Below are 14,241 nucleotides of genomic sequence, written 5' to 3'. Positions count from 1 at the left end.
TCCCATGACGATGACAACCACCACGCTATGCCCCTGTCAAATCACCAGCCATTACATCTGCGTCTCGCAGATTTGATTCCAGCACAAATTTTGACCTCAGCAAGCTCCTTCAGTGGGCGTGCTGACAATGCTAGTAGTCCGCAGAACGCCTAATGCAAGCCCCTGTCCTTTTGTCACAGCCCTTATGTCTTAGTCATCACACATCAAAACATGCCTGATCCATCAACCCCTAGCTTGGTTCTAGAGGGTTGTCAGATGCAGTTGGAAGTTTTCAATAGTCGTGGTATGGTTCGAATCCGCTTTGACTGGAAGCATAGTCGCTCGTCATCCCACCGCCACCCCTTGATGGAGGCGCAAGAGGGTGCTGTGCCCATCCAGCTCCGCTCGCTTGTGCTCGTCGCTCTAGATCTCAAGTTAGTATACTTATCAGAACAAATCACGGACGAAAGAGAGGGCTGAGCTCTATAACGAGCCCGCATGACCAAAAACGCACCTTTCTCAAAGTCGCCCCACCTCCTCATGGTGATTTTGGAGCTATCGAATTCTCCTTCCGCTTCGCCATGACCGCCGCTCTTCTTCGTTTCTCCGGCTGTTTTCCTGGTCTCTCCCCAACTGAAATCATCAAACTTCCAGTAGGCGTAAGCTGGGAGGACGAAGTTCCAGATCGGTAGAGAAAGAAGGTAGATACCCATCCAGGCGACGTAGGACCAGCTGTGGGCTGTCAGGACGATGAGGATGGCGGGAAGACCGAGGATGAGACCGAGTAAAATGAGCGGAATGACCGGAACCGGTTTGGCGACAATGGAAATGATGACCAGGTAGAACGTGAACGTGATAGCCGCCGGGAGGACAAGGGTACCAATCAGCTCGATAAATACGACAAACTGCATGCTGAAGCAGAATGTGCCGCACAAATCCCGTACAAGCACCAGTTCCATGAGATTGTGCACCGTGGAGTTGATCCATCGACGACGCTGTGAGAGCAGGACTTTAAACTGGTTCGGGACGGTCGTTTTGCAAACCGCTTGAGGGACGAATACCTGTTTGCGCTTCGGGAAGGTCTTCAGCATGAGAGTCGACAGGTATCTGTCTTCGCCCAGCAGCAAAAGGTTCTTCTTATGCAATGTGTCAACGACGTTCTCCGAGTAGTGTTCCACGATATCCGGGTTGGCCAGGATAGGGACCCAGTAGTTTTGTCCGCCTTTAGGTGCTTTGATTCGGTACATGCAGAAACATCCTGGCAGGCAGGTGACACCACCGAAGACAGACTCGAAGGACTTTGACAGATGGTGTGAGATGAAGTACTCAAACACCTGTATCTTGGACACCCACGACTCGCTCTTGTTCGCGATCTTGGTTTCGCCGCAAAGGCCCATGATTTCAGGATCTTTCACCATGGCTGAGATCATGTGCGTAAGACTGTCCGGATACACTTTGGTGTCGGCGTCGACCATGAGCACCGTCTCGTAGAAGTCCGGTGACATGCCGGTTACTTTCCAGAGTCCGTTGAACATTTCGTATTCGAGTTCGGTCATTCTTTCGTCGAACATAACCTTTTGCAGAAAGGACATCAGGATAATCTGACTATCACGCTTGCCTCGATTGCCGGGTTTGCTAGCCAGAGCTTCCTCGGGCGTTCCACATTTGACTACTACCATCATGGGCACACGTTGCTGCTTGCTGGGATCGATCTTGGAGTCCTGGCCGTAGTCGTAGAATCCAGCATAGACCTTGGCCATGTTGTGTCGCTTCGAGCCGCTTGAGACAGCCACGTAGGAGAAGGCTTGGACGTCCTCAGGCATAACCACCCAGTCACCCATCATTGAAAGTACGATCTCAGGCGTTGTGATGTCATTGCCTGCGCCCTTGATCAGGCCGTCACAAATGACCAAGATGGCCTTGTGGCTGTTCGGGTAGTCGGTTGTCGCGATGGAGTCGAGAGTAGTGCGGATTCCTGCTGCATCCTCAGAATACGCTGTGACCAGGCAGATGCAGTGAGCAAGGGGATAGCCGAAAGGTTGCCACTCCGGAGGCGGCTGAGGCACGACATTTTCATGGATGAAGCCCACGGGGGCACCTGCTTCGCCAAGCGAGTCCATTACAACCGAGTAACGGGTTTCATGACCCGAAAGGAGCAGACTGGATCTGCTAGCACCAACGCTCATCCGCGAAGGGAGATCCAAGGTGTTTTGACTGCTATTATAACCGGTCTTGTAGATTCCACTTCCAGGCTGGACCATTCTTGCATTTGAGGCTTGACTGGTCATAGTGGTAGGTGGGAGTCGATTTGTCTTCGTAACTCGTTCCACGGCATAGGGACTGGTAAATCGGGATGTCTGAGGGAACAACTGGCTTCCGCGTTTGCTGGTTCGTCCATCAGATCCAGAAACCGTGCTAGCAGGATCTGTGATTTTCGGCGCGGGCCTATAAATATCATCTGCCCAGTCCTCAATCTGCTGAGCTCTTTTCTTGGGATCTGCCGTCTGCGAGGTCTTCGCGGCTGCGAACTTTCGAGCCAAGAACCACTGGAAGGCCAGGGCGAGGAAGAACTTAACCAGGACGATAGCAAGAATGAAGACCAAGGAAACGTAAAGAACGACCTTGGAGGCGATACATCCAATGGTCTCGGTGTCGACTGAGCCAACTTTGGCGATTTCGGTCAGGCATTTGCCGACTTTCCTGTCGAGGCCAGATTGCAGCAGGTGAGTAATATCGGTCCCACGGATCAGATCGCTCTCTCGCATATCGTCAAATTGTTTGGGCCAGACCACTTGGCTTTCGTTGAACCATCTCAGCAAATCCAGATCGATGACTGATCCTGAATAGACCACCAAATTTCGGCTGGAGTTTTTGACATCATCCCAGGTGAAGAAGACCTCACCGGCTTTTTTGAGGTCATGGAAAAACGTCGTCCTTGCTTTGCCCGTCGTATGACAAGCATATCCGAGGTAGTACGGGTTGGTGGTGTTCACAGGCGACGAACCATCCTGGTTAAATGCGTTGCATGGAAAATACCACGCTAGATCCCCGTCGGCATTTGTGGGAACATCAGAGCCAGGAGCCAAAGTGATCAGATCTTTGCACTGTCCGTTGACCTTCTGGAACATGAAACTTCCATCCTGGCCACCGTACTTGTGCGGCAAATCATAGAGGACGTTGCTGTCTAGTGGAACCCCCAAGGCCGCAGGATGCATAGACCCATCCAGGTTGTAGGCATCTCCATGGAAGATCATGTATCCACGGTCAACGTGGTTGATCTTGAGACGCAATCCGGGAGCAGGGCAGACTGCTCGGGTGAAGCCGAAGGTGAGGAAACCAACGAAAGTGGCGATAAGGAGGATTATGCTGATCAACCCAACTTTCTCCCTCCAGGCTCTCTTCTGGGCTCGGTTCGGCATGCCACAGCATGATAGCAGAAAATCGGGAGCCCAAAAGGTGACCACTGAACAGTATACGTTCCAAGCGCTCGGCGGCTTGAGCTTTTCGGTGTCCTTGATCCGGCTCTTCTCTTGTGTGGTGATGTCCCGTGTGTCCTTCCTCACCAGCTTTCGCGGATGTCTCTTCTTGCCCACAGGTTCCAATTTGCCGGGCACGCGTGCTTGTTGCTGGGTCTGTGGCGCGATGTCATCGTCGGTGTGCGTGTTGACATTGGTGCTTTCTGAGCTGACGGTTCGTGCTTCCACTAGTTCTTCCACCACTGGGTCATTGCCTGTGGTCGATGGGAAGACCTCCATGTTCTGCGCATGCTTGCGATAGTGGTAATTAGGATGATCTCGGTCTATTCGGTTGCGTTCTGGTCTGATGAGGGACTTCTTGCGACCTAGTTCGGTCTGATTTATTTGATTCGACATGATGGGTTCCCAGTCGGCTGCTTTGGAACTGGGCGATTCAGGGTACGGGTCGGCAGCAAAGTGCTGGGAGGGATACGGAGCGCCGCGATAATTGTTCGAACCGGTTTCGAGATCTCGTAGTCGTCGTGAAGGAGAGTCTCTATACGGGGAATGGGATTTGTCGCGGGTCGGGGACGTGGCAGGCCGTGGCCTATGCGGTGGCTCTGACATGTTCTGCGAGGAGAAAGAATGTTAGTGGGTCACAGCCAGTCACAATATCATCGTGGCAACATACTGCGACTTAAATTGTCTCCTCAACCTGTGTTGTTCAGTTTGCAAAGAGTGGTGTTGAGAACGGCGCCTGCGCTGTCTCTGGTGCGGAGTGGGCAGTTTTACAGTGGAATCTCTCTTGACAGGTATGTAAACGCCGGGTTGTGCTGATGAAGCACTCTGCTGCCGTCGGTAGTGTCGATAATGGGAACTGTACAGTCGGTTGACCTGGTGAAAACCAGACGACGGGGATTTGTTTCAATGCAAAGTGGCACTTTCGACCTGCCTAAGGGAAGATTGTTGTTTTGCTGGAACTCAAAAGATAGTGGCCCAACTACAGGTGGTGAACGAGTGTACGTGTACGGAAAGGTCTGACAGCGAGTGAGCAACAACGACAAGGCAAAACCAAGACTGGATCAGGACAAGACGAAGGTGTGCAGCCATGTTGTGTACGGAGTCCTGGGCAATGGTGATGGCCCTGTCCGGATGGAGAACTATTACTGGCGGCGACTACAGGCGATTCGCTGGTCATCCGATCGACTGTATACCCAGGTTCTGGATTGGCTAAGCCTCACTCAGTGGACATATGCAGGAGAAACAGAGATCCAGCAGAGGCGAAAAGTATTCTCCGACATGCAATTCTTCTTCTCCTGAGCCGGCTCCTGTTTGATCTTCCGCCGTGCACCATCTCCCCACCATGGCTTCTGACGCTGGAGAGATACGTCTGAGGCAATGGCAGGGCTTTACGAATATCCTGCAGCCAGGCCGACTATGGTGATGAGTATGGTTTGGTAAGATCTGTGGCAGTCAGCAAGGCACAAGAGAGGCTCGGTTGTGGCTGAGAATCTTATTTTTACACGTTCGGGCACAATCGACGGTTGCCCTGACATCCGACGCGCGTCATCCAACGAATCGACCTATTATGGGTTGTCTCCCGTGGAAGCTACTGCAGAGACGAGAAGGGTATGAGATCTTGAACATGCTGCTACGAGAGCTTTGCACAAGCAGATCGTTAGGATATGCTCGCCACCTCGTACAACGGATCTGTAATTCTCAACGCACGCTACTGTGTATATGGTGTGTGTACATGGTGGCTACAAGCGAAGACGGATACTGTGCACACACTACCCATTTCGTCAAGGAGGGGTGAATGTGGCCATGTCTCACCCCACCGAGAGCAGTACAAGTGCGCAAGTCTGCAAGGACGGTCTTACTCTGTTCCTCATACTATCAACTAAATACGAACTGCAGTCATCTCACACAAATAGGAAAGATTTGGCTACCTGGTACTCTGTACTGTGAAAGGCTGGTTCTGGCTCCTGTCGGAGAACTGTCACGACTGTGTATGTCACCAGGCTGATGGCGGGTGCTGGTTGGCTTTGACCAGCTGTTTGCCCCCTTCTGCATTGGGTGAAACATGCTCTGCACCAGAAAGCATAGCGCCATCTTTACCCAGCGATAGGGAGTTTGACAGCATCTGGCTTGCCGCGTCCTTCCGGAGCCCTGCCTCCAGTGGAGCCAGTTTGCCCGCTCCCGGCGCCACAAGATTTGTTCGTGGCTCCCTTCCGCGCCTAGAGTTCACATCTGCTGCCTAAACTTCGGGCACGCCCGTACTTTAACCAACGCCTCCTTGCCTTGGAAAGGCTGACGCATGGTCTGGGAGATCTGCCCACCATATGGAGGACTCGTACTGCATCCAGTTAGTCGCACAGTTGGCTACACAACTTGCACATCAGCGGAGGTACAAAGCATGACACCTATTCTTGTCGTTTGCTCCAAGGGATTCTTTGTCTAGGTGACAAGCCTCTCTCCTTTTCTGGATGCCAGAACAAAGAGGGTCAATAGTTCAGCAGGCATCAGTCCAAAGAGGATTTTGATGCGGGGACAACCCGCCCAGATACTGCTTCCATGCCTCTTCTAGCCTCCCTGCACAGAACAGCCCTGGCCACTGAAATTCTTAGTCGTAGTCACACTCACCTCACTGCGACCACTTGACACCACCCTCCTTTTTCCATCCGCTCGAGCTGTAGATATTACTCTGGACTTGTCGTCGATCTCTGTCATTTCGCATGCCCTGCCGCCGCTGACGACGACCTTTCTTTTTACGTCGCGTCAATTCGTCATTCCGTTTCAAACGACGCCACAGCATTCCCTCCAAGACAACCTCAGCGCGGGCCCTCAAGGGAATCTTCCGAGCCTACCTTCGTTTTGCCCTTGAACCAGGGAATCCACACATTCCAGCATAGCTTTATTCACGTGGCGACAGCCTGTTCAGTTGTCCGGACTGCAAATCACCCCAACCTCACATACCAACCTTGTGACCGCTCCAATGTCTGCACCCTAAATTATCCAAATACTGGTCCTCGAAATGGCTCAAGTAGCGGATCACCCGCTTCCTCCCACTCCTCCTCCTGCCATCTACTCTCCTCCCTTGCGATCAGACAGTCCTCGAATCATCGAACCCCGGGAAGAGCGAGGAAATGGCAGACCACAGAATGACCAACGCAAACTGAGCTCTTCTTCAACATCCTTCTTTGCAACGGAGGCCAGGCCTACAGACGACGTCTATGCCCTTGCAGATGCAGCTGCTGAAGTACAAATACACCCTCCCGAAACTGCTGCGTCAAGAACTATTAATCCAGCGGCGTCCAACAGAACCCTGACTCCTCAACCTTCTTTGCAGTTCGACCCGAGCAGACTGTCACCGACGCCCCATGCCATGCGGAAGAGATTTGGTGGTTACGAGCTTGCGGGTGGTGACCACCGAAGAGTGTCGTCGGAGAACTTTTCTCAGAGCCCAGTTGCGTTGTCTCCCCTGCCGAAGAGATCCGTGCGCCACGCCTCGACCTCAGACATCGCCCCGGAAACCCCGAACGAGTCATTCGAACCCTTGCGCTATCACCATCAGTTGGTCGAGGAGGCTGAAGTCGCCGCTCTGGACAAGCGAGCCTCGAAACTCACCGTTGGAACTACCGGGTCTGGTGACAGTGCTCGGAACAGCACCTATGGGCTAAACACCTGCCGACCTGATTCGGGTTTCTCAAGCACTTCAGATTTTCGAGGCCGGACAAACTCCCCTCGTGTCTCTCACGTCGGACGGCCCGTGTCGAGAGGTTCAAGATCTCCTGACACCAGGCCCTTGTCTTATGTCGACCTCTTGAACGTCCCATACCCGCAACCTGCGCCGAGTGGAGCAGAACATTTGGTCAATTCAGGTCTGCGGACAGTTGTCGGAAATAACGCCAACTTATTGTCCACGCGCAAAACCTTGGAAATGTACCGGGCAAATGTCAAGAAAACACAAGATCCAGCTGTACAGTATGAATTTGCAGTCTTCATGATCAGTGCGGCGCAAGAGGAGGGTCTGGAGTCCGACGCGGTATCCGATGCTGCGGTCTCTGAGAAATCACATACGTCAGTCAGGGAAGACCTTTTGAAGGAGGCCAAGCACATTCTGCAGAGACTGTCGGATCGATCATATCCGTTCGCTCAGTACTACCTGGCAGATGGGTACGCTTCGGGGCTGTTCAACAAAGGCAAAGAAGATTGGGAACACGCGTTTCCTCTATTTTTGGCCGCGTCAAAACATGGCCATGCCGAGGCGGGGTACCGGACTGCATTGTGTTACGAGTTTGGCTGGGGCTCACGGGTGGATGCAGCGAAGGCCGTGCAGTTTTATCAGCACGCTGCGAGCAAAAATCATCCTGGCGCCATGCTCCGACTAGGACGAGCTTGCCTAACTGGTGACATGGGCTTGACCAAGAGATACCGGGAGGGTGTGCGATGGCTCAAGCGCGCTGCAGAATCTGCTGACTTCCAGTACAACCAAGCTCCTTTCGATCTGGGCTGCCTGCATGAGACCGGTTTCGGACCCGATGTCTTCAAAGACGAAACCTACGCCGCTCAACTTTACACCAAAGCAGCTGACCTGGGTCATGTCGAAGCTAACTACCGACTCGGCGAAGCGTACGAATATGGCCAACTAGGATGTCCCAAGGATCCTGCCCTGAGCATTCATTTCTACACTGGCGCCGCTGAACGTGGCCACGCATTGTCACAAATGGCTCTATGTGCATGGTACATGGTGGGTGTTCCCAATGTCCTGGACAAAGACGAAGCAGAAGCATACGAATGGGCCAAGAAAGCAGCGGAGCAGGGCCTTGCGAAAGCTCAGTACACCGTTGGCTACTTCACCGAGATGGGGATTGGATGTCGTCGTGATCCGCTAGAGGCCAACGTCTGGTACGTCAGGGCAGCAGATCAAGGTGAAGAAAGAGCCAAGCACCGCATCGCCGCGATCAGAGCTGCAGGGGCGGGAGCAGATCCCCTCACGGCAGCGTCGACAGGAAAGAAGGGAGCATTGACCACGAGCAACAGTGCCGGTAATATTGGACCTCAGGGTGAGCTCGCGCATTCCGCCACGTTTGCGACCGAAGTACTAGCAGCACTAACTGTGATTGTAGCTCAAGGCGAGAAGAAGAAGAAATTTGGGATCTTCTAGACCCGAGCAAACGAACATGCAGCGTTCACGGCGTATCTTGGGACTTACGTTCACGCATTCATTGGCTGGAGGATCAGCCATGCATCTGCATTGGAGGGAGGCATATGCCTGCATTTGCATCGCGTTAATATCATGAAGACAAAAGACCTTTGCTTGACATTACGACCTGCATCTAATAGAAGGGCCAGACCGGAGTGTCCGGATGTGCTGGGGGAGGTATGACTGCTGACAATTTTCCAAAAGCATAGCGGATGGCAATGGAGAGAAATATCACGGTAATACCGGCGAATGGAAAGTGCAACAAGCTATCAGCGAGCTTGAGCTGAGAGTGATGGTGAATTCGATGGATATCTCAAATGGGCTTTGTTGAAAATCACCCACCACTTTCGTATGGCCAGGTAAAGATGAAAACGCCGTGCCTTTTGAAGGCAGATCGGCACTTGCTCAGTCTCACCAAGCTTCTTCCTGCCCTCTTCTTGTACTTTGTACGATACTCGCCGCTAGGACAGCAGAAGAGACGCGATGCCAGCCTCTACTTGGGGATTTCGATATTAACGAGGCGCTGGAAGCTGTCTTTAAACGCCAGTGGCGCAAGGAGGTTGTGACTTTCACCCATGAATTTGAGACCGCGAAATAGGATGGTCTTATCGCCCTTGGATCCCATGGGAACCGACTGGGAAACCCAACTGCGAGATGTATTGGTGTCCACAATATTGTTGTGCCCCTAACGGCACACTCGATTCACGGCCTTGTTGCCCTTGTTGCGAGTGTTCGTCGTCGTTCCTTTCCTCGTGCAGTCTCTGTGGCGGATCTGGCTGTGCGTAGCATCAGGTGGGTGCGTTGATGTCTTGTCTGAAGTGCTGGCCTCTGAGGCTTCCTACGTTTTCTATCGCGGCGCATATACCCAAGGCCGAAGTCAGGGTTTGTTCCAAAAAGCACGGGATACTCCGTACATGCATGCTCGGTATTCATCCCGCTTTGCCAATCACAGTAAGCGTCGCCGTCGAAGCGCGGCAGAGTTTAACGGTCAGGTGACGTCATATGCCTGAAGATCTGTCTGCGACTGTCTGCAAGATTTCGCCGCTGCTGACAACGATAACGCGTTCCTGATGTTATGGTACAGCAGCCAGGTGAGTAGCGTGTGAGAAAGGCAGACACCTTATTTGTTCCCTCGATGCCTTATTTTGCACCTTTCATCTCCCTAGGAGCCGGCATCTTCCTGCCACGAGACCTACACAGTACGACACAGGCAGCGCACCCATCTGTGCCTACCCGCGGTGCTCATTCCCGACCCGTGCACTCAGGGCTCATCTCGTGTCTCGAAGAAGCCACTGCAATGGCTAGCTTGACTGCTAACCTCAACCTTTGTCGTCGTGCCATATAACGCCGGGGAGAAGGATCTTGATGAGAAGATTTCTCTCTCATGAAAGCTCCACTTTCCGCCAGTCGACTGATACCAAGATAAGGCTGGCAATGAACGCCGGTGGTCCGGCCAAATGTTTCCTTTGCGAAGTCTTATCCGGGAGAATGTGCGAGACGAGCAGAGCTCGAACAGCATGTGGTGCTGGCTGTTTTAGAACCTCCGCCTGGCATGAATTACGTGGAACTCGCCTCATTGGCTGGCAAGCGAAACAATTCGCGCACGGCGATACGTCGGCGGACATTGTTCGGTGCAGAAGCCAAGCAAGCCCTGACCTCACAGCCTCGCCTAATAACAAGGCCACAGGAACGTGATGTATATATGATCGAAGGATCCTCGCCCCTAGTCAGGTTGGTGCTTTCCGCACGGATACTAATCTGTATTGCAGATATCAAACACAACATCGTCTCGCAGCCCACCGTCACCTGGCGCACATAACACCCAAATGGCTTCACCTAGACCTCAGAGCCCACGGGACACCCGAAGCCCCGATCGTGACCTGGCACAACATCCAACACTCAACCTCCGACTGCACCGAACAGAGACCAGAGCCACGTTACAGGAACTAGGCGTCTCAGAATCATCTCCCCAGATAGACCCCAACTACCCAGTACTCAACCGGCCTCAGAGTCCCATCTTTCCGGAGGAGTATACTCTCGAGACCGCAACGGGTCTCGTCCCGCAAGCTACGCTCGAGCAGATCCGTACCAGAGCCTCGACAGTCGCCACTCGAAGACGCACAAGTTCTAGTGTCAGTCCTGATCTCGAAAAACGAGGCGTTGAAGAACCCGTTGAATTCGTCACCTTCACAATTGGAGACACAGAGAACCCGCACAACTGGAACCGCCGATTTCGATGGTACATCACACTGGTAGCGTCCGGCCTGGTCGTCTGCATCGCATTCGGCTCTTCAGTCATCACGGGCGGGCTTGGCCTGGTTGAGGAGAAATACAATGTCTCATTGGAAGTCGCCATTCTCACCTGCTCGATCATGGTCCTGGGCTTCGCCGTGGGCCCATTACTGTGGTCACCACTGTCGGAAATCATTGGTCGACGCCCTGTCTATATCATCTCACTGGCACTTTACACCATCTTCAACATCCCTTGCGCATTGTCTCCCAATATCGGCGGCCTTCTCACAGCTCGCTTTCTCTGCGGTGTCTTTTCCAGCTCAGGCCTGTCCCTTGCTGGCGGCACCATTGCGGATATCTGGAACATCGAAGAGCGTGGCATGGCTATAGCATACTTTGCGGCCGCTCCGTACGCAGGTCCCGTCATCGGCCCCATCGTCGGTGGGTGGATCAACGTCGGCACGCACCGCCTGTCGCTGATCTTCTGGGTGAACCTTGCGTTCGCGGGACTGATGCTTGTGCTCATGGCTCTCATTCCGGAGACGTACGCCCCAGTCATTCTGAAGCGCCGTGCCGCCCGTCTGCGAAAGGAAACAGGCGACCTGAACATCATCACGGAACAGGAAAAGACCAAACTCACCTTCAACGAGATTGTCAAAACCAGTCTTATCAGGCCGATCACGATGATCTTGACCGAGCCTGTTTTGGATCTGATGTGCATGTACGTTGTGCTCATCTACGCCATGTTGTACGCCTTCTTCTTCGCCTACCCGGTCATCTTTGGCGAACTCTACGGCTACAATGACGGGCTCATCGGTCTCATGTTCATCCCCATCATTATCGGTGCGGCCTTTGCCGTAGTCGCGACCCCTCAATTCGAGAAGCAGTTCAAACGCACGTGTGCGCAGAGGGCTCCCACCGCCGAGGATCGCCTCCTTGGCGCCATGGTCGGGGCGCCTTTCATCCCAATCTCCCTCTTCATCCTGGGAGCAACATCCTACAAACACATCATCTGGGTCGGACCGGCCAGCTCAGGGCTCGCGTTCGGCTTCGGCATGGTTCTCTGCTACTATTCGGTCAACAACTACATCATCGACTCTTACCAGAAGTATGCGGCCAGCGCTCTGGCTGCGAAGGTGTTCCTCAGAAGCGGTGGCGGTGCAGCTTTCCCGCTGTTTACCACCCAGATGTATCATACGTTGGGACTGCAGTGGGCCAGCTGGCTGTTGGCCTTTATTGGCGTCGGGATGTTCTTCATTCCTTTTGGATTCTACTTCTTCGGGGCGGCGATCCGGGCGAAACTGAACAAGGAAGAAGTCGAGGAGTATGAGAAGAATGGACCTGTGGCTCCAGCCTCGTCATAGGATGGAGCCAAGTGTGAGAATTTGTGTAGATGGACATGTAATATATGTGTAATGTGTAGTAGTGATTAGCGGCGAGCCGATATTGTTTCCTATTGCGACTTCACTGCGTATTGGACATCATATGTCTTGGTTCTTCTCGACTGAAGGGCGCATGCTGTTCTGGCATCACGCAATATCCTTCCGTCCTCACCCTTGCGAGCCATCAGAGTTAGGGCCGTTGCATAGCTAAGCGGGACAATGCGCATAATCTGGGAATTGCATAGCGTGTTTGGCGATCGTGGAGTACGCGTGATCTCCGCGACGGTGATCACCCCATAAATAGCGAGGTACGGAGTACATACACTGGGCGGCAAAGCGACTCCCGTATCAAGGCCGTAGCAAGTATGCCACAGTCTTATGAGCGACATCTCCGTCCAGAAAAGGCGGGTTGAGACTCCCTTCATGTTCAAATGAGCTCCAAATGAAGCCAAGGTGAGAGCTTGGAGAATGACGAGATCTGATGACGCGCTTCAACCGCGTTCCGTCCCCACAGAAAAGTTTGGAATGCGAATTGCCGTATTCTGTAATGGACGCATGCTATCTCTTCTTTGCGTGTCGCTCTAATCATCAGTACCGCGCCCTCACCTGCAGTCTTCGATGAGAGGTTTCGACGCGCGACTGCTCAGCGCACGTGGCCATAGGCTGAGTCCGCGGACGACTACCTCTCACACCCCATTTCTTGAGCCCGCGATACGGACATGGCTTGTGCCCTGCCGAGCCAGTTCGGCTCAGTCCCAGGCGCAGGATCGGACAAAGTCCTCGTACCTTGAACGCACGACGTCGAACCCGGCGACTTCATGCTACGAGGAAAAGCCCGCGTACCCGTCCATACCGCTGGAGGGCTTCGTGCCCACGACACCCATCTCGGAGCGAGATCTCGCGAGCACGAGACCCGCGAAGCTGGAGACGCCGACGCCCTTGAAGCAGGAAAATTACAATGATGGCCAGATTCCCGTCGGCGACCGGGCGAGATGGTTCTTCAGTCTAGGCAAGTCATATCTGGCCTTTTACAAGACGGGGTTCAAGAACGTGTGGCACAATTACAAGGAACTGAGGAAGATTCGCGCGAAGGTGGGAAACCGCACGCTCGAGGATGTGGTCAAATACGGTACCAGTGGCAGCGGCGCGGCCTCAGGATCGGTCCCGGTCCTCACGCGCAAGGACTACCAACTCGCTCTCCGGACACGGCACGACGTCGGCAAACTGGTGCCCTTCTCCATCGTCTTCGCCATCTGCGGCGAGTTTACTCCCCTCGTCATCCTGGCCATCGGATCCGCCGCCGTGCCCTACACGTGCCGCATCCCCAAGCAAGAGCAGGGCGATTTCCTGCGTCCCGTCAAGATCCGGCCCAAGTACGCGGCACAGGTGGACAGGATCCTCGGCGCGGCCACGGAAGAATCCCAACAGTCCCAAAGCGGCGTCGGTGGCGTGCAAAACCCAAATGGCTCAAACATACAGTGGAAGCAGGAGTTCGTCCAGGCCTACCGCCTGCATGTAAATCCGTTCTCATACCCCCTTCCGGTGCTGGGCCGGTGGTGGCATAGAGTCTACTCGCGCCCGCGACTGCGGCGGCACTGCGACGAAGTCCTCTGCGACACGATCCTGGTCCGGCGGGAGGGCGGGTTTGCGAGGCTGTCGCCGCGCGAGGTCTTTGAGTGGAGCCTGAAATACGGCCTGCGCACGCTGACGGAGTACTTGGACGATCTGCACCGCGAGGGTGTGCCTATCGACCCGGACTCGGCCGAGCTGAAGAAACTGTTGTTACCTGTCGTCGAGGCCGAGGCCGAGTATATCCTGGCTGTCGACTGGGAGCGGCTTAGTCCGCAGAATCATTGGCTCTCGGTCTTTAGGCCCATTTGGCCAGAGAGGCCCGTCACGCCGGATGATGTGCATCTTGCGGAGCGATGAGGGTGGCTGTCATAGAATAGGATAGCTCTGGGCCGGAGAGGACCCGTCACGCCGGATG

At 53.9% G+C, this 14,241-nt stretch overlaps 4 protein-coding genes across 4 annotated transcripts; 3 read left to right on the top strand and 1 right to left on the bottom strand.

Annotated features, from left to right (window-relative positions):
• Nucleotides 1-271: 271 nt before the first annotated feature.
• Nucleotides 272-4,061, bottom strand: A1O7_06801 (chitin synthase 4; the record flags this gene model as incomplete). Its single annotated transcript, XM_007760801.1, has 2 exons — nt 272-402; nt 494-4,061. 2 exons carry the CDS (start codon nt 4,059-4,061, stop codon nt 272-274), a joined length of 3,699 nt encoding a protein of 1,232 aa, XP_007758991.1.
• A 2,407-nt stretch (nt 4,062-6,468) lies between these two features.
• A1O7_06800 (uncharacterized protein) lies at nt 6,469-8,601 on the top strand (the record flags this gene model as incomplete). Its single annotated transcript, XM_007760800.1, has 1 exon — nt 6,469-8,601. The coding sequence occupies one exon, from the start codon at nt 6,469-6,471 to the stop codon at nt 8,599-8,601; it is 2,133 nt and encodes a 710-aa protein (XP_007758990.1).
• Nucleotides 8,602-10,466: 1,865 nt separating this feature from the next.
• A1O7_06799 (uncharacterized protein) lies at nt 10,467-12,236 on the top strand (the record flags this gene model as incomplete). Its single annotated transcript, XM_007760799.1, has 1 exon — nt 10,467-12,236. The coding sequence occupies one exon, from the start codon at nt 10,467-10,469 to the stop codon at nt 12,234-12,236; it is 1,770 nt and encodes a 589-aa protein (XP_007758989.1).
• A 636-nt stretch (nt 12,237-12,872) lies between these two features.
• On the top strand, nt 12,873-14,183 carry A1O7_06798 (uncharacterized protein; the record flags this gene model as incomplete). Its single annotated transcript, XM_007760798.1, has 1 exon — nt 12,873-14,183. The coding sequence occupies one exon, from the start codon at nt 12,873-12,875 to the stop codon at nt 14,181-14,183; it is 1,311 nt and encodes a 436-aa protein (XP_007758988.1).
• Nucleotides 14,184-14,241: the final 58 nt, after the last annotated feature.

This window comes from Cladophialophora yegresii, assembly GCF_000585515.1.
Source record: "Cladophialophora yegresii CBS 114405 chromosome Unknown aczIN-supercont1.5, whole genome shotgun sequence".
In the NCBI taxonomy this organism is placed as follows: Eukaryota; Fungi; Ascomycota; class Eurotiomycetes; order Chaetothyriales; family Herpotrichiellaceae; genus Cladophialophora; species Cladophialophora yegresii.
This window is presented reverse-complemented; position numbering and strand designations above follow the sequence as displayed.